Source organism: Monodelphis domestica, chromosome 2 (genome assembly GCF_027887165.1).
Source record: "Monodelphis domestica isolate mMonDom1 chromosome 2, mMonDom1.pri, whole genome shotgun sequence".
Lineage (NCBI taxonomy): Eukaryota > Metazoa > Chordata > Mammalia > Didelphimorphia > Didelphidae > Monodelphis > Monodelphis domestica.
The window spans coordinates 130049450-130070166 of record NC_077228.1 but is presented as its reverse complement, the minus strand read 5'-3'; the positions used below and the strand labels follow the sequence as shown (position 1 = coordinate 130070166).

Sequence of the window (20717 nt, the reverse complement as noted above, 5' to 3'; positions counted from 1 at the left end):
AGGATAATGCACAAAGACAATAGTCATTCTCGGTCACCAAGAGACTACCACTAACTTAGCACAATGCCTGACACATAATAAATGCTTGTTGTTTTGACTTGGTTTGATCCTTGACTGTATTTTTCCATAAACCCTGCAGAGAGGATCTACCTATGATTTGGAAGGCTTCCTGTGGTTCTTCTAATATTGCTATTGGGGGGAAGTAGTAATATAGGAATCAAAGTATTCTTTTTTAATTCCTACATGACTATCTTCCCTCTTTTTTCTAGTTAAGCACATCCCTGGTTGATGTCATTTATGCCTTATCTCAAATGCAAGTCATCTTGCAATATCTTAAAGCCAACTCCTACCTACCATGGATGTTTGCATTGCTTCTGCTCCACCTGCAATTCTAATTTTTCTGGAATTATAGTGCTTCATGATTAATAGCTGGATAGCGCCAATGGATATAAGCTCCTTAAAGACTGATAATGAAGCATGATACCCACTTGTTAAGACAGAGGTGAGATACATATGTATATGTATACATATATACCCATATATGCAGTACATATATATTGTATACATAATAGATGAAATAATACATTTTATATGTTTGGACATGGCTAATATGGAGATTTGATTGGCTTGACTGAGATGTTACAAATAATTTTTCCTTTTTTTTCTAATGGGAGAAAGAGGGAAGTTAGGAATAAAACAACATAAAAATAGAGAAAAAGAAGGAAAAGATGGGCATCTTTTTAAAAAATTCACAGAAAAAGAAAGTGGATGGAAGACAAGAAAGAATCCCAGACAAGCAAGTCAGCTTAGAAAGCTATATGTTAGATTTATTATATAACTAAAAAGGAAAGCAAACTGCATGTAAGAGAGAGCCACAGTGTCATTTATAATCTTTTTTCTATTTTCCTATGAATATAGAAACAATTTGATTGTGTTAAATTTATAATAAAAATAACTATCAAAAGAAAAACAAATATTGATTTAAATTGAATTGATTACTGTAGCAAGGAGCAACTTGGGATGACTGAGAGTGCGCTGCAGTTTCCCAATGCAATCCAACCCATTGCGCTCTTCTCCTTCAATATTGGGGCAACTTATTGTCCATCTGCAGTAGCTGCAATGTCCACTTGTTAGTAATCAATTAACATGAAAGGCTGCCTGTACAACCACAGTCATCTGAACAAATAGATATTCTTTTTCCTGTGTGGATGGTCAAGCCAATCTCTTTTGAGTGACTGTGGATTTTATTGGCCAACTTTTCATTGTAGATGCAATTAAACAATGTTACTTACAAAAGACATCATTTGAAGAGTCTCATCACTAATAGAGAATGCTTACTCTACTTGGACTTTGCAAACAGGAAACCTTTCAAGGCCCTGGAGAACACGCTTGGCAAAATGCATCTCCCTCTGTGATGATGATATTTAGTAGATTATTGAACAATGTTCTCTTCATGTTTGTATCTATCATAGAATTTTATAGACATGAATAGCTTATATTATATGTATCATAATAACATATACATGGGATATCTTATTTGAGGAAAACCTTTAAGATTGCCTTTTGGTTCTCTTAAGTAAAATACATTTTTTGAAATCAAGAACAAGGCACAGATTTTGTATCATCTAAATATCAATCAATTTTGTGATTAGTCCATTTTATGACTGTGAAAATATATCTCTCCCACATTCCTTTAACACTTGATATATGCATACACCATTATCATAAAGACATATATACTATATATACATAGAGAGAGAGAGAGTACTAATGAAGTGGTGCTATAATTTTCAATGATAAGAGGTGATCATTATAGAAAAACTTGGAGATTTGTCTTATTTCATGTCTATTTGTTGTCCTGCTGGTGTTATCAAAAATGCTTTATATGGTTAATATGCCTTAAAGCCAAACTCTTTGGAGATTCCTTTTCCCTTCAGCTGTTTTTAGCTATTCTGTGAGGTGATAATATATGTAAATCCAAGGAGAGTTAGTGTGATTAGCAAAACCAATATTAATCAACAATGATGGACAACTAAAAAAGCTAATGTTGATTTTGTTGTTGTTTAGTCATTTTCAGTCATGTCCAACTCTTCAAGATTCCATTTAGGGTTTTCTTGACAAAGATACCAGTGTTGTTTTCCATTTCCTTCTCCAGTTCATTTTACAGAAGAGGAAATTAAGGTCGAAACAGGAATGAGTGACTTGCCCAGGGCCATACAGTTAGTAAGTATCTGAGGCCAGATTTCAATTTGGAAGATGAATCTTCATGATTCCAGGCTTTGCAATCTATTCACTGTGCCACTTGGCTGCCCAATGTTGACTTTAGATTTCCTTAGTAGAAGCAGTTTGTATTACATATTTTTCTTCATTTCTTTCCTAGATTGCCATGGCCAAAGAAATTGTCAATAATGTTAACAATTAGCTAATCTACTAATTATGAGCCTCTCTATTTAATAAGGCTGGACTTTGAAAAATAAACACAATTTATTGTTTGTACTGTATTAAAGCTTTTCCTTATCTTCTAAGATACTAGAATTTATGTGCCAGTGGCACAGCCTTCAAGAATCTAATATCATGGGGGTGGCTGGGTAGCTCAGTGGATTGAGAGCCAGGCCTGGACACAGGAGGTCCTAGGTTGAAATCTGGCCTCAGACATTTCCCAGCTGTGTGACCCTGGGCAAGTCACTTGACCCCCATTGCCTAGCCCGTACCACTCTTCTGCCTTGGAACCAATACACAGTATTGATTCCAAGATGGAAGGTAAGGGTTAAAAAAAAAATCTAACATCACCTCCAAGCCACAATGAAGAATTGAGTGAGGACTTTGTAGAATGGCCTTCAAGTCTGTGCAGTCTGCTTCTATTTCTGCAGGGGTAGTGACAGAATAACCAAACAGGACAACTAGAAGGTGCTAAAAATTGTTGCATAACTTTTAGATCATTAATAAGCATTTAATTTATCTATTGTTACCTAACTATGAGATCATTGTCCTCTCATGAAGTAGATATGACACTAGAAGAATATAGGCATGTCAATATTGAACTTTTTGCTCTAATTGAAATTTTGTTGTTCATTCATTTCAGTCATATCCAACTTTTCATGATTCTATTCAGAGTTTTCTTAAAAAAGATACTGATTTACTGGATTAGAAAAAATACACAACAAAGTTCATTTGGAAGAACAAAAGATCAAGGATATTCCGGGAAATCATGAAAAAAAAAATGCGAAGGAAGGTGGCCTTGCAGTCCCAGACCTCAAACTATACTATAAAGCAGTGGTCATCAAAACAATTTGGTACTGGCTAAGAGACACAAAGGAGGATCAGTGGAATAGACTTGGGGTAAATGACCTCAGCAAGACAGTCTATGATAAGCCCAAAGATCCCAGATGTTGGGAACAAAACCCACTATTTGATAAAAAAAAAAAAAAAACCTTCTGGGAAAATTGGAAGACAGTATGGGAGAGATTAGGTTTGGATCAACATCTCACACCCTACACCAAGGTAAATTCAGAATGGGTAAATGACTTGAATATAAAGAAGGAAACTATAAGTAAATTAGGTGAACACAGAATAATATACATGTCAGATCTTTGGGAAAGGAAAGATTTTAAAACCAAGCAAGAGTTAGAAAAAAATCACAAAATATAAAATAAATAATTTTGATTACATCAAATTAAAAAGGTTTTGTACACCCAAAGAGATAATGGACACAAAGACTTGTACAAAAATATTCATAGCTGCGCTCTTTGTGGTGGCCCAAAACTGGAAAACGAGGGGATGCCCATCAATTGGGGAATGGCTGAACAAACTGTGGTATATGTTGGTGATGGAATACTATTGTGCTAAAAGGAATAATAAAGTGGAGAAGTTCCATGGAGACTGGAACAACCTCCAGGAAGTGATGCAGAGCGAGAGGAGCAGAACCAGGAGAACATTGTACACAGAGACTAATACACTGTGGTATAATCGAACGTAATGGACTTCTCCATTAGTGGCGGTGTAATGTCCCTGAACAACTTGTAGGGATCCAGGAGAAAAAAACACCATTCATAAGCAAAGGATAAACTATGGGAGTGGAAACACCGAGAAAAAGCAACTGCCTGAATACAGAGGTTGAGGGGACATGACAGAGGATAGACTCTAAATGAACACTCTAATGCAAATACTATCAACAAAGCAATGGGTTCAAATCAAGAAAACATCTAATGCCCAGTGGACTTATGCGTTGGCTATGGGGGGTGGAGGGGGGAGGAAAAGAAAATTATCTATGTCTTTAACGAATAATGCTTGGAAATGATCAAATAAAATATATTTAAAAAAAAAAACAAAAAAAAAGGTTTTGTACAAACAAAACCAATGCAACCAAAATTAGAAGGGAAGCAACAAACTGGGAAACAATCTTCATAATAAAAATCTCTGACAAAGGTCTAATTACTCAAATTTATAAAGAGCTGAATCAATTGTACAAAAAATCAAGCCATTCTCCAATTGATAAATGGGCAAGAGACATGAATAGGCAATTTTCAGATAAATAAATCAAAACTATTAATAAACACATGAAAAGTGTTCTAAATCTCATAATCAGAGAGATGCAAATCAAAACAACTCTGAGATATTACCTCACACCTAGCAGATTGGTTAACATGACAACAACAGAAAGTAATAAATGCTGGAGGGGATGTGGCAAAGTTGGGACATTAATGCATTGCTGGTGTAGTTGTGAATTGATTCAATCATTCTGGAGGGCAATTTGGAACTATGCCCAAAGGGTGATAAAAGACTGTCTGCCCTTTGATCCAGCCATAGCACTGCTGGGTTTGTACCCCAAGATAATAAGGAAAAAGACATGTACAAAAATATTCATAGCTGAGCTCTTTGTGGTGGCAAAAAATTGGAAAATGAGGGGATGCCCTTCAATTGGGGAATGGCTGAACAAATTGTGGTATATGTTGGTGATGGAATACTATTGTGCTCAAAGGAATAATAAACTGGAGGAATTCCATGTGAACTGGAACAACCTCCAGGAATTGATGCAGAGTGAAAGGAGCAGAACCAGGAGAACAATGTACATAGACACTGATACACTGTGGTACAGTCAAATGTAATGGACTTCTCCATTAGTGTCAATTCAGTGATCCTGAACAACCTGGAGGGATCTATGAGAAAGAACACTACCTACATTCAGAGGAAGAACTGTGGGAGTAGAAACACGGAAGAAAAACAACTGCTTGATTACATGGGTCAAGGGGGACATGGTTGGGGATGTAGACTCTAAATGAACATCTTAGTGCAAACATCAACAACATGGAAATAGGTTCTGATCAAGGACACGTGTAATACCCAGTGGAATTACACATTGGCTATGGAAAGAGTGGGGGGAGGGGAGGGAAGGAAAGAATATGATTCTTGCAACCAAGGAATAATGTTCTCAATTGACTAAATAAATTTTTTTAAAGTCTCCTGGGAAGGAATTCCACAATTACTAATGTGTCAGAGTAAGATGGTTACAAAGTGAAAATTTCATTGCTCTTATTTACAATAAAATATTTAATATTTTTATTAAACTAAAAAAAAGATATTGAAAGGGTTTGCCATTTCCTTTTCCAGCTCATTTTATAAATTAAGAAACCTAGGAAATATCTAAGGCTAGATTTGAACTCAGAAAGACTCATCTTCTTGACTTTAGACCCAGCACTCTATCTACTATACCAGTGATGGTGAACCTTTTAGAGATGGAATGCCAGGTCCTGCTTCCACCCTGCCCTCCAGATCAAGTGCCATGTCTATTCCCCCAGAAACTGAGTGCCATGCCCTGCCCCACCAGAGACCAAGTGCTGTACCTCACCTCCCTCACCTCACCCCTGACCCCCTCTTTATTCCAGACAGAGGAAGGAGGAAGCACTCCCATTTTGCTGCTGGGCAGAGGGATGAGTGATGTGAAAAAAATGTCATCAGGCATGGTGGAGAGGGGGAGGAGAGCAGCTCTTCCTGAGTCCCTCTGCCTTTCTAGTAATGAACTCTGGGAATGAGAGGTGGGGAGGGAGGGAGTGCCCACAGAGAGGGCTCTGTGTGCCATCTTTGGCACCCAAGTCATAGGTTTCCCATCACTGTACTATACCATCCAGCTGCCAAATAGTTGAAACCCAAAGACAAAAGGAAGTTTCAGCTTAAATGAAAGAATAAGTTGCAGGTACTCTTGGAGACAAAGTTAGCTTTTTCATGTATCCAAAGGCAAATGATAACAATAATAATTTCCTAAAACACTTGGGCAGAAGCAGTCAATGGCAAAGGTCAGAAGACTTGATTTTGAATTCCTCTATGCCATTTATTGCTTAGAAGATCTTGGGTAAGTCACTTAACCTTGTCTCTCAGGCTGTTTACTCAGCTGCAATAAATGGTAGTTTTAAACAGATGGCCTGTGAGGGCTCTTCCTATTAATCTATATTCCTACAATTTTGGAAGTTAGGAGACATGGATAAGGGAAAAAAAGCTGAGGCTACAAGTTATCTTCCCATCGAGATACCACCCTGGGTTAGCACCTGACAAAGTAGAAGCTTAGTAGATGTTTATTCCCTTTCTTCCCCTTTACCTGCCTTGCCAAGTTGTTGTATAGCTCAAATGAGATAATGCACCAAAAAGCAAGCAAGCAAACAAACAAAAAACACTCCCTAAGTTATGCCAGTCAGAATAATATAATCAAACACTTCAGAGTGGGAGATCTATAACAACAAACAGATGATGAAAGTCAAAGGGCAAGTAAGGTGCATTTTATCTTTACCTCCTCAAAAACTCCACATCCTGAAATCACTATATTTGGTCGGAAGTTGTTTGCTTTAACTTTCTTCTCAAGCCTGGAATTGAGATCTGCCAAGGATGCCTCAGAGATAATCAAGAAAGGGCTGGCATCAGGATAAGCCACCTGCACAATGAAGAAAAAAAAATTAGTCTGAATGGCTCAAAAATAAACTGCCCCAAATTTGAACACAATTATCACAAAAGTACCAGTGTTTGTTGGACAGCTAGGTGGTGCAGTGGGTAGAATGCCAGGAATGTCAGGAAGACCTGAGTTCAAATCCAGACTCAGACACTTATTAGCTGTGTGGCCCTGGGCAAATCACTTAACCCTGTGTGCCTTGATTTCCTCATCTATAAAATAAGCTGGAAAAGGAAATGGCAAACCACAGGTTTTTAGTATCTTTACTGAGAAAACCCCAAATAGGGTTGAACAAGACTAAAACTACCGAACAGCAACAACACCCAAGTGTTCATGTAAAAGCTAATTATATATTTATTTATTTATTTACTTCTATAGATCCTATAAGAAAATAAGAAAAGCTTTCTAGAAAGAAAAGCTTTTCTAGAAGAACCGCTTTTTAATCTGCCACTAACATGACTCTGAGAAAATTAGCTAGCTTCTCTGAGCTGCTATTTCTTCATCTTTAAACTAAGGGTGTTGGACTCTATCAAGGGTTCTTAACCTATTTTTATTTCATGGACCCTTAATGGCAGTCTGATTCATCCTACAGAATAATAATAATAATATTTGGGTTTTTTAAAAAAAATAATTGAAGAAAATGCTCAATTTAAATTAGAGATTAGTGAGAATAAAGATGTAATTGTTTCCCATTCAAGTTCACAGACTCCCCTGAAATCTGTCCAAGGACCCCAAATCCTCTAGACTAAGTAATCTTTAAGGTCATCTATAGCTCTAACATTCTAAAAATTTGTCAGAGCATCACATATATATATATATATATACATATATAAACAGCTTGAAAAATGTCCAACATCTTTTCCAATAGTCAAGACATTGCAACGATCTGTAGTGACAAGCACATGGAATTTCCCCAGTTCAATTTTATGTATTACATTTTGTATTTGCTTTCAGCCTTATTCCCTGAGGATCAGTGACTTTTTCAGCCTCCACATCAACAACTATATAAAACACATGTTTTATGCAACCACAGCATTAGAATTTTGTTACCAAAGAGATATTCTGGTATGGGGTGAAAGGAAGGCGGCTGAGGACCAGATAAGATAATATTTATAAGGCTTAGTACAGTATTTTGTATATCATAGGTACCATATAAATGTTTCTTCCCTCCCTCTTCTCTTTCCCGTCCAACTCCTCCTCACCTTCTGGGTGGAACTGTATCCAATACCAAAGAACAAAAAACATTGACAGGTCAAACAAGACCAGTTTCTTTGTCTTTAAACCACATCATTATCACAACTCTAACAGGAATGATGCTTTAAGGAAGACAAAATTTGAGGTGTTCAAAATACAAAATGGCTATCAGTGCTAATATGACAAAAATTACATTTTTGACCCATTTCCTATAAACCCCAATTACTACAGAGGCAAAGCTGCTTCTTTAGCAAACTTCGGTCCTGGGCATAATAGTGGTTTAATGGATAAATGGAAATTATATACCATTCATTTCAGGAACCTTGAAGAAAAATAATTTACAAACTGACATATCAAAAGAGAGCCATTCTCATCTAACCTTATCTATAGACCGGAAAGCAGCCTCTATTTGTTTGGAATTTCTTGGCTGCATGTGAGGTTCAAAATGCACCAGCCGATAGGGCTGTGTCTTCAGAAAGCTGGTAATCCATTGGGCTGCCTCATCGCCACAATCCCTTCCTTCAATATCCAAGCCACGAATTCTAAAGAAGGCAATAGAAGGGAAAAATGAGAATTCTAAATTAAGAATACGTACTTTAAAAAAACAGATATAATATAATGAACAAAGATGCTTTCTTTATTATTATGATTATTGACTATATCCTCTGACCTCAAAATAGTAACTTCATAATCCAGAGAGGTCAAGTGGGGATTCAGAAGACCTAAATTTTAATCCTGACTTTGACCCTAAATTTCTGTTGAACAACACATCACATTACACAAGTACTATTTTATGCATCATTTTCCTGATCTGTAAAATGAGAGGATAAAATACTGATTGATAACCAACAAGTATATATCAGGACATACTATATGCCAGAAACTGTGTTTGGCATTTATTTCTACCCCCACAACATCTCTTGCAACCATCTATTCTTAAAGCACAAGGCTGATTGGCCATGTTATTCTTTGCCTCAGAAAATTAAAATTGGGGGGCATCTAGATAGCTCAGTGGATAGAGAGCCAGGCCTGGAGACAAAACTGACCTCAGATACATCCCAGCTCTGTGAACCTGGCCAAGTCATTTAACCTCAATTACCTAACCCTTAACACTCTTATGTCTTTGAACAGATACTCAGTTTTGTTTCTAAGTCAGAAGATAAAGCATATTTTTTAAAAAGAAGACAAAGAGGCTAACTATCACTGTCTTGGCCAATGAAATGTCAACCTATTAATGAGCATTAATGGGCAGCTTCATTTTGAGGAGAAAGAGGATTTGGGAGAATAGGAAGGGAACCAGAGTAATTTAGGAAGGGTAATTAAGCAATGTAGAAATGACAGCAGAAAATTGCATTGGCAGGATGTGCATTCATTTTGAGTAAATAGGGGGGAAATGAGAAGAATTTCTAGTCCCTCCACTTGTCAATGGTAACCATAGTAACCACTTTGTAGGCACCTGTTGTTTTCATACAGACATAATGAAATGAGATTGATGAACAAACTCCAACTCAAGTGTAAAATGAATCAAATGTAGATTCAATTAGGGGATCAAAGAATCTTCGAGATAAAGGGAATTTCATATGCCACTTAGTGAACATTCCAGAAAAGGAACTCCTCCACAACATCCATGATGAATAGTCATCCAATTTCTTCTTAAATATCCTTCATTTGGGGGAAATCACTACTACCTCTGGACTACAACTGGACCACTCTGATCATTAGGAAGGATTTCGACAAATAAAACTTCCCCAAATAGAACAAACATGCCAAGAGGTCTGCAAATAGGACCACGAGCTTAAAAAAACATCTGGAACTGGGCCAACCAGAATATAGAAAATGAACACAGATTCTATCCTCTCAATTAGGACTGCCTTCTACCCTAGCTTGGCTATGTTGTTGGAGAGCAACACTTCATTAGCAAAGAAAAAAATTAAGTCAAGGCTATGATATATGTAATATATCCATAATATATGATAGTGATGATAATCATCATAATAATAATGGTAGCTAACCTCCCAGTTAGAAATGTCTTGGGATGTTCAAGGGAGGGGCTGAGTAATAAGCTCATAAAAATCTATGTATTAAGCTGCCTGGCCCAGCTTAGGTCGTCCCTGGTCATAGGAGTGCCATGGAGACCAATAGCATTTCATCAGCTATGATGCTGGCCCAACCAATTGACCCAATATAATCAATAAACGTCTGTTCTCACCCAAAAATCAGTATCTCAAGATAATTTTATTGTAATAGTAAGGATTTCTTTGGGGGTTTTGGATTGGACCAGATACCCACTGAAGTCTCCTCCAACATTTAAATTCAGTGAGGTAAATATTATTTTATAAATGAGTAAACTGAGGCTCAGAAAGATTAAATGACTTGCCTAGGTTCACAATGTTAATAAATATCTGAAGCAGGATTTAAAACCAGGTTTTCCTTCCTCCAGGCTGAGTACTCAATCAATTGTACCCAAGGTCCTACAACACCCAGTGCCGCCACCACCACCAAAATAAAGGGGGAAAAAAAGTTTGAATTTAAAAAATTTGGGATTTAGAGTTCCACATCTTTTGGGTAGCAAAGACATGATTGTAGGGCAAAAGTAACTAGAAAGCAGTATTTCCTTTGGAATTCCCAGACAAGAACACAAAGAATATTGGGGCAAAGCCAGAAGTGACTGTGACCTCAAAAAGAATACCCACAAGCTTTATGAATTAACTAAAAATCTTTAGGAAATTATGTGTGGACTCATGTTACAAATCCTTTAGAGGAAGAATGGTTTTACCCATTGAGAACAAATTCAACCTTTGTCCAAAGCAGTTGTGTGTTGACAGAAATCCTTAGTCTTAACATTTGACTGCTTATAAATGTTTAACCTTTCAGGTCAAAAAGTTTACATGAGACCATGTAGAACCAGAAGATTTCCTGTACAAAGGGGCTATTGGAGGTCAGATTTCATTTAAAACAGTTCCAAAGGAACTTCTGTGCCTAAACTATGTTGTTGTTGTTTTTGAGAAGCAATAATATTGCTTCAGGAAGCTACTAACCTCAGCTTTCCAAATCTTTAAAATCCAAAGAAACTGTTTTATGGTACATGTTATCTGTTAACCTTTTTAGCTATGTCTGGAGATGATAGTGTGTTTCTTCTACCTACTAAAGGCATACAAAAAGGGCTTCAGTGATCTCCCTTTTCTAAAGTTTCTAATTGATTATATACATCCAAAATAAATTCCCCTAAGAAAGAACATTAAAATGGCCTCCCTCCTTACCTGCACTTGCGTACCACATTGGAGGTGGGGGCTTTGACGGGCAGAATCAGGTCCTGAGTATAGGCTGCACTGAGGGTCAAGGAGTCATTTTCACAGGTTAGGGAAATCAGCACCAGGCGGGGCTCCTGTCGAGCAGTGACCATGTTCCCATCTTCTTTTATGATGAGCCAAAACCTGCAATTATCAGAGCACAGCAATGAGAGGAACAGTGTGATAATCAGAGCACGTGAGCACTGAGCCCTGGGCTATGTTTCATTTTCCTGGAGAGAGAGAGAGAGAGAGAGAGAGAGAGAGAGAGAGAGAGAGAGAGAGACAGACAGACAGAGACAGAGACAGACAGACAGACAGACAGACAGACAGAGACAGAGAGAGAGACAGAGAGAGAGACAGAGACAGAGAGACAGAGACAGAGACAGAGAGACAGAGAGACAGAGAGAGACAGAGAGAGACAGAGAGACAGAGACAGAGACAGAGACAGAGAGACAGAGACAGAGACAGAGACAGAGAGACAGAGAGACAGAGAGAGACAGAGAGAGACAGAGACAGAGACAGAGACAGAGAGCTAGAAAGGGAATTCTTAATCCCTTTCTTCTAATTTACCTAGGGACCTGGAGGTCCTTTTACCATAGAGATATGTAAAGACATACCAGCCCACAGTGAAAAGAAGTAGAAACCAGAGAGACAGGAAGTGAGGTAAGAAGGGGACATAAAAAGCCAGTGTAAAAACTGAGAGGGGCTTTTTGACCTTTTGGGGGTTGGGAGGTGATTGGTAGTTGGTCATTGGTCATTGGTCATTGGTCATTGGTTGTTGGTAGTTGTTGGTGGTGTGGGTTGGTGATTGGTTGTTGGGATATACATATATGTGTATATATCTATTCTGCCTGGTGAGCTGAGCTGAAGGATGATCAGCTGGACTTTCTCTAACAGCAGTTATAGTCAGATATAGGATATAGCTAGTTAGATATTGGGCAATTTCTTTCTCTACCTCTTTCCTATATTTCTCTCATTTACTATATTCATTTTACTATATTCTGTTATTATCTCTATTTTAATAAAACTAAATTGTTAATTGTTAAAAGCTGCTAGAACTTTTCTTTTCCTGCTAGAAGTTTTCTTTTCTCTGGCTTAAAGGGATAATATTAATTTACAACTCTACTATATTCTCATTAAAGCTTAAGTTATTAAAAGCTGCTCTCTTATTTTGTCAAAACTCCTAATTTAACCCTTTCAGTGTATGTGAGCTAGAAAGAGAAGGAAGAAGAAGAAGAAGAAAAAAAGAAGAAGAAGAAGAAGAAGAAGAAGAAGAAGAAGAAGAAGAAGAAGAAGAAGAAGAAGAAGAAGAAGAAGAAGAAGAAGAAGAAGAAGAAGAAGAAGAAGAAGAAGAAGAAGAAGAAGAAGAAGAAGAAGAAGAAGGGAGAAAGGAGAAAGAAGAAAGAAAGAGGAGGAGGAAGAAGAAGAGGAGGAGGAGGAAGAAGAGGAGGAAGAGGAGAAAGAGGAGGAGGAGAAGGAGGAGAAGAAGAAGATAGAAGAAGAAGAACAAGAAGGAGGAAGAAAGAGGGAGGGAGGGAGGAGGAGGAAGAAGCAGAGACAGAGGCAGAGAGAAGATAAGAATGAGGGAGGAAGAGAAAGTATAAGGTACCATACAGAAATGCTGAATTTATCCCTTAGATTTCAAGGCCTAATGATTATACATTAATGGATAGATCATTATAAAGCACTACAAGCTCATTGAGGTTATGGAAATTCAAAGGTAGTATAATTTTATCTCAATTACAAGAAAATCTGAAAGATGGAGACAGTATATAATGGTAGGGCAGAGAATCACTTGAGGAAGTTGGAAAGATCTGCATTCATATACTTTTCTTTCCTTACATATACTAGATGTACAACCATAGGAAAAGGTCTTAAGCCCTCAGTTCTCCGCAGTAAATTCTAAAACTATAAGTCATGGGTAAAAATGATTTGTGAGTGATCTTCCTGAAGTCAGGAAGACTTAGCTTGCTGAGTTAAAATCTGGCCTCAGCCACTTACTGGCTATATGATCCTAGGCAAGTCATTTAACTGTTTGCCTCAGTTTCCTCATTTGTAAAATGACCTGGAGAAGGAAATGGGAAATCACTCTATTATCTTTACCAAGAAAGACCAAATGGGGTCACAAAGGATCAGACATGACTAAAATGATGAACAACATAATCCTTACTGGTGGAAGAAATTTCCACATTGGAAGTTCCTTCTAGTTAGTGGATCAGTTCTGCATCTAAGACACACCTAACCATGAAATGATAGAAATTCTGAGAGACAAAGTTTTGAACATAATCAATTTATTAGTTAGCTAGGTTGTTGTTGAGCTATGGTGACCTCTTCATGATTCCATGAACCATAGCATACCAATACTGATCATTGTTTTCTTGGCAAAGATACTGGAGTGGTGCACCATTTCCTTCTCCAGAGAGAAATAAGTTAAATCGAGATTAAGTGATTTGCTTAGAGTCAGCACAGCAAGGGAGTATCTGAGACCAGATTTAAACTTAAGTTTTCCTGGTTCCAGGCTCAGTTCTGTATCCACTAAGCCATCTGCATTAGCTAGGTTAGCAATAACCAATAAATTGGCTTTATCCCTTCTCAATAATCAAAGCCTGGAGAAAGGAAGGATCTTTTATGTTGATTAACAGGACAGAGCAAAATATTGAGCCACATAAGTATGTCTTCTTCTGATTGGCCAGAAAGTAAAGACCTGATATCAGCTAGACATTAAAATTGTTTGCACCTTCCCTTTTGAAACAACCCCTTGAGAAATAATGAAAAAAATGCAAAGGAAGGTGGCCTAGCAGTACCATATCTTAAACTGTACTATAAAGCAGTGATCATCAAAACCATATGGCACTGGCTAAGAGATAGAAGGGAGGATCAGTGGAATAGACTTGGGGTAAATGACCTCAGCAAGACAGTCTATGATAAGCCCAAAGATCCCAGCTTTTGGGACAAAAATCTTTGACAAAAACTGCTGGGAAAATTGGAAACTAGTATGGGGGAGATTAGGTTTAGAGCAACATCTCACACACTACACCAAGAAAAACTCAGAATGGGTGAATAACTTGAACATAAAGAAGGAAACAATAAGTAAATTAAATGAACACACAATAGTATACTTGTCAGATCTTTGAGAAAGGACAGATTTTAAGACCAAGCAAGAGTTAGAAAAAATTACAAAATGCAAAATAAATAATTTTGATTACATTAAATTAAAAAGGTTTTGTACAAACAAAACCAATGCCAACAAAATTAGAATGGAAGCAACCAATTGGGAAACAATCTTTATAACAAAAACCTCTGACAAAGGTCTAATCACTCAAATTTATAAGGAACTAAATCAATTATACAAAAAATCAAGCCATTCCCCAGTTGATAAATGGGCAAGGGAAATGAATAGGCAATTTCCAGATAAAGGAATCAAAACTATTAACAAGCACATGAAAAAGTATGCTAAATCTTTTATAATCAGAGAGATGCAAATCAAAACAACTCTGAGGTATCACCTCACACCTAGCAGATTGGCTAACATGACAGCAACAGAAAGTAATGAATGCTGGAGGGGATGTGGCAAAGTTGGGACATTAATGCATTGCTGGTGGAGTTGTGAACTGATCCAACCATTCTGGAGGGCAATTTGGAACTATGCCCAAAGGGCACTAAAAGACCCTTTGATCCAGCCATAGCACTACTGGGTTTGTGCCCCAAAGAGATAATAAGGAAAAAGACATGTACAAGAATATTCATAGGCCTGCAGTTTGTGGTGGCCAAAAATTGGAAAATGAGGGGATGCCCTTCAATTGGGGAATGGCTGAACAAATTGTGGTATATGTTGGTGATGGAATACTACTGTGCTCAAAGGAATAATAAACTGGAGGAATTCCATTGTGAACTGGAACAACCTTCAGGAATTGATGCAGAGTGAAAGGAGCAGAACCAGGAGAACATTGTACACAGAGACTGATACACTGTGGTACAGTCAAATGTAATGGACTTCTCCATTAGTGGAAATACAGTGATCCAGAATTATTCGGAGGGACATATGAGAAAGAACGCTATCCATATCCAGAGGAAGAACTGTGGGAAAAGAAACACAGAAGAAAAACATCTGCTTGATCACATGGGTCAGTGGGACTATGACTAGGAAAGTAGACTCTAAAAGATCACCCTAGTGCAAATATTATTAATAAGGAAATGGGTCTTGATCAATGGCACATGTTAAACACAGTGGAAGTGAGCATCAGATACTGGAGGGAGGGGAGGGAAGGAACATGAGTCTTGTAATCATGGAAAATTATTCTAAATCATCTAATTAAATAAAATAAAAATAAAAGTTTCTGCTCTCCTGCCAAAAAAGAAAGAAAAGAAAGAAAGAAAGAAAGAAAGAAAGAAAGAAAGAAAGAAAGAAAGAAAGAAAGAAAGAAAGAAAGAAAGAAAGAAAGAAAGAAAGAAAGAAAGAAAGAAAGAAAGAAAGAAAGAAAGAAAGAAAGAAAGAAAGAAAGAAAGAAAGAAAGAAAGAAAGGAAGGAAGGAAGGAAGGAAGGAAGGAAGGAAGGAAGGAAGGAAGGAAGGAAGGAAGGAAGGAAGGAAGGAAGGAAGAAAGAAAGAAAGAAAGAAAGAAAGAAAGAAAGAAAGAAAGAAAGAAAGAAAGAAAGAAAGAAAGAAAGAAAGAAAGAAAGAAAGAAAGAAAGAAAGAAAGAAAGAAAGAAAGAAAGAAAGAAAGAAAGAAAGAAAGAAAGAAAGAAAGAAAAGAAAAGAAAAGAAAAGAAAGAAAAGAAAAGAAAAAAGAAACAACTCCTTGACCACAAACAAGATATATGATTCAGTCACGAGGCAAAAGTAAAACAATCCACATTGGTCATTTCAATAGAGGTAGGATAAGCATCTTCTCTGTTCTACCCCATTGCAGTATGGGGAGATGAGATCTGTTCTCAGGTTATGGTAGTAGTCCTCAGGCAATGAGATTGTCTGCAGATGATAGCAATTGCTAGGCAAAATTTAAATGGATGAGATTTGACCTCTGGTCAAATCAGGTTTTTCTGGAATGTGGATGGAGGGTGAAATTACTAGGGTAAGGAACATCTAAGGGAAATTTTAAATCTAGCTTGATTATATCTTAACAAAATAGAATTAGAAATCAATTTTCAATTTCACAAAAACAAGTACAATAACAAAAACTTTACTATTTTCAAAGATAGTCTAAAGAAATGCTGACATTCTAATTCACAGAAAACTCTGAGTGGGTACTTCCTGTATTAAAATCTTATAATAATCTTTTTTTTCTTCAAAGTGTAAAACAGTAAATAATGTACTGATCCTGGAGACTAAAGGAACCTGGTTTAGATCCTCTCTCTGAGGCTCACTAGACATTCAAGCATGGGCAGTTCACTATATATCCTAAAACATAGGCAACTGTCCATGGTTTTTCTACTAAATAGAGTTTCCAGGTAGAAGTAATATACAGTGCCTTTTCCAAAATTATGACCACAGAAGAAACCACATTAGTCTATTTTTTAAAAAACCAACTTACAGATGTGAAAATTAATAAGACACATTCCAATTCAATATATACCCTTTATCTCACTTTCCTATTTTGTAATACAAATTCAGTGAATTTATTATTCTTTTAAATAAAGAAGCACTGCTATTCTTGAGGGGCATTTGAGACCAAAAAACTCCTAGTAGTAGAGAAAGCAGAATAAAGTGAAGAAATTGACCGAGAGAATTTTCACTGAACATACAAATTGCCCACTTGGAATTTGTAGGGACACATTCCTGAGAAGGATGTGAGGAAGTAATTTGGATGAAAATAGCCTCATTTAATATGTAAAATGCTATTGGTACAACACTACTCATGTAAATGCTCATGTAATGGAAACATAGCCAATATATTCAGAATTCTAAAAGATAAGCCTTGTATAATTCCCAGAAAGGTCAAAGAATATAATCCTTTCCCTAATTCTCTCCATCCAAACCCTTTGTCTCCCAACAAAATATTTACTAGTGTTGTTTGAACATTTCTTGTGACATAGGGGATAGAGTTCTGGGCCTGGGTTTGAATTTGATCTCAGACACTATGTGACCCTGGGCAAATCATTTAACCCTGTTGGCCTCAGTTTCTTCATCTGTAAAATAAGCTGGAGAAGGAAATAGCAAACCGTTCCAGTATCTGTCAAAAACCTCAAATGGAGTCACAGAAGACTTATGACTGAAATGGCTGAACAGCAAAAACTCCCTTTGGTTCCTACAGATAGCCAAGATAAATAAATATAATCAAAGGATCTCATAAGGTGCCCTAGAGATCATCTGCTAATCCTCTAATTTTTACAATTACAAATCTACAATTTTATAATTACAAATTTTAAATTTACAATTACAATCCCCTAATTTTACTGAGGAAACTGAGACCAAGAGGAGAAAACTAAATTGCCCATGATCACACAGTGGTAGAATCATGATTGTAAGCTAAATCCTTTGATTTGAAATCCAACATGTTGCTTCCACTTCACCATATCAGTTTCCTGAATCAATCATTATTCAAGTTCAGAAATATCATTTTCTAGAGCAGATTATTTTCCTTCTTCCCCAGGCTTCATACTTTTCAAGTCTCCCACTCTTCTAGCAGTCAATTGAATGGGAGTGGGGGGTGGGGGAAGAAACCAATTCTCTCTCCATTTTCCTATTCCAAAGGTGTGAGGGAGATTTAAAATAAAGGGTAAGAGGAGAAACTGGATCTATGGACTTGTCATTATCCCAAGTTTCACAAAGTTCAGGAGCCTAGGAATTAATTGTGAACTTAACCAATTTGAATAAAGGCTCTTTCCAATCCTCAACTATAAAATCTCCATTCAAAAGGATAATTGGATTTTAGAAGATAGCTGTGCAGCGCAGTGTACAAAAGAGGGGCTTTAAGGTGGCATCAAGGTTGAATTCCCCTGTAGAATATAAGCTCCTTGAAGGCAGGAATTGCTTTGGTTCTTTACAAATTATTATTACTTTTCATGCCTAGCATGTAAAACAGATGGATGGGCCTTGGGAGCCAAGTCCAACTCTTCATTTTACAGATGAAGAAAATGAGGTCTGAAAAGGTTAATAACTTGGTCAGTTACACAGCTAGTAAGTGTCTGGGGTAACTCCTAATTTGAATGAAAAGCAATAGCTTATTAACTTATTGATTGATTTAATTATATGCAGGGGTGCTGGTGGTATGATTGGGAGAGCCACTTACTTTAACAAAATCAACCAGTGCTCATTTTTTCCTTTGTTTGGCTGCTCTTTCATTGCAAGGAACTCCCTTTGAGGGCTACCTCCCCAATGCATATCCTCAACAAATCTGTAAGAAAATCGAGCTCCTTTTCGGTGTTGCTTGGGGTTATAACGTGACTTGCCCACGGTCACCCTTCACCCTAGTGCGTATGAGCAGCATAACTTGAATTCTCTGGACTCCAAGACTTTCTAGTCTTCCATCCATTGTACCACAGTGTGTGTAGGGTGCTTTTGGGATTGGGATAATTTTTCAAGCGCTCAATAAACATTTAATAAAAGTGAAATTTCCATCGGAGGACACACAGTTCCTCAGCAGCCACATGGGAGATTGCAAAAACAAAACAGTCAGCAACTGAGGACTGTCAAAATTTTTGCATTTTGCATGTTAATATAGCAGCCCTGAGTCACACCTCTCAACACATCTATGACAAATCAGTGCTTTTCGTCCCTCCTGGCTGAAAAGAAAACTCCTGGGACATAGGTCCCTGGATCCTTCATCCGCCCTTCCCACCCCGCCTTCTCTCGATCCCAGGGACTGGAGCAGCTGCGCCCTGAGCTAGAGGATACCTGTCCCTCAGGTGTCCGCTGCGCAGCCCCATCGTCGTGCATTCTGCCTCGTTCACAGGCACCCCCTTGCAGGACTTGATGGGGTAGATCCAGAGTTGAGCCACGGTGCCCACCTGCTGCAGCCGCTGCCGCTGCCTCTGCCGCCGCCAACGCCAACGCCAGCCTCTTGTGCTCCAGGCGGCTGCGGTCAGCGCGGCGGCGGCAGCCAGTCCCAGAACGGCCACCCGCCACACAGCCCTGGTTTGTGCGGAGGCTGGGAGCGCTAGGCCGAGGCGGGGCTGGGGGAAGACAAGCCCCGTGAAGGTAGATGAAGTTGCAGCGCCCATGACTACAGAGGGAAAGGCCAAGGCTGCGCGCTGCCGAAGGGGCACTGGGCAGAGGAGGAGCGTGAACAGTTCGTGGTGGCTCGGGCACGAACGGGTCGCTCTGGAGCTAGAGCCCTAGGCTCAGCCACCGGCCTGGGCCTTGATGGGAGGTGCGGGCCCTGGTCCGACGCCCGGAGTGGGAGGGGAGAACCTTGCACCCTTTGCGCTCCTGCTGTGAGCAGCCAGAGCCCTGCCCCAGGCACGGAAATATTTGGCATTCTCTGGGGAAGAGGGGGGTGTGAAGGCCCACATCGGTCCTGATTTATCATGTCTCCTCTTTCCCACCGTCGGCTAACACATCGGCTAACACATAGTGAGTGTCTCATCTTGACTTTCAGCTTCTTTTTAAAAATTAATTCTTATTTCTTTTCTGGATCCTAAAGAGAATGAGACTTGTATATACCTAGACGAGAAAAAGTACTTTCTGTAAAACTACAGGTCTCTATCTTGCACACCAGTGGTGTCAAACTCAAATAAAAACAAATTGTAAATCAGTGGGGGGGGGGGGGGGGGGCTGCATGTTGATTTAGTATTAAAACACGGTGTTACCTGTATTTATTGTATTTTTATTTATTTTGCTAAGGATTTGCCAATTACCTTTTAAACTGGATGGAGCAGCATTCAGAATATTTGACAAATCTAATGTACATCAGTTACAGAAACTTTAAGTTTTATGTAAAACCCTTATGTGTTTGGTACAATTTGCTTGTTTCCTTAAGGATTTCAGGATAGTCAAAAGCTTCCAAAGACTGTCTGCTTGTCTGGTCTTCCTTCTGTTCCCTTTTCTTGAACAGGGATGATCTTTAATCTTTAATCATCTTTTCTTTGCGTTACTCCCCTATCCCTATCCCATTTTGCCTACCCATCCACCTCCAGCAGAAAAAGTAATAATAAAAGCAAAATCTCTGTAACAAGTGTAGATTTGTCAAGCAAAACAAATTCCTCCATTCATTTGTTCAGAAAATGTATGTCTTTCTGCACCTTTGCTACTCTTGGTCAAGAGGTGGCTTCCCATTCTGTATTCTGGTGTCAGTGGTCAGTCATTTCATTATGGATCAGGAGTATAAAGGACTTTCAGTGTCTCCTGGTCAATTTAGAAAGA

General features: G+C 38.2%; 1 protein-coding gene across 1 annotated transcript in view; it reads right to left on the bottom strand.

Moving 5' to 3' along the window:
- The window catches only part of LOC100024619 (mitochondrial amidoxime-reducing component 1), a 51042-nt gene extending 31466 nt beyond the window's left edge, over positions 1 to 19576 (bottom strand). The window contains exons 1-4 of the mRNA XM_001375794.4: positions 19251 to 19576; positions 11389 to 11562; positions 8508 to 8670; positions 6779 to 6919 (exon numbers count right to left, since the gene is read on the bottom strand). Coding sequence (XP_001375831.1) covers positions 6779 to 6919; positions 8508 to 8670; positions 11389 to 11562; positions 19251 to 19576 — 804 coding nt within the window. The remainder of the gene's footprint in view (positions 1 to 6778; positions 6920 to 8507; positions 8671 to 11388; positions 11563 to 19250) is intronic.
- Between the last annotated feature and the right edge of the window lie 1141 nt (positions 19577 to 20717).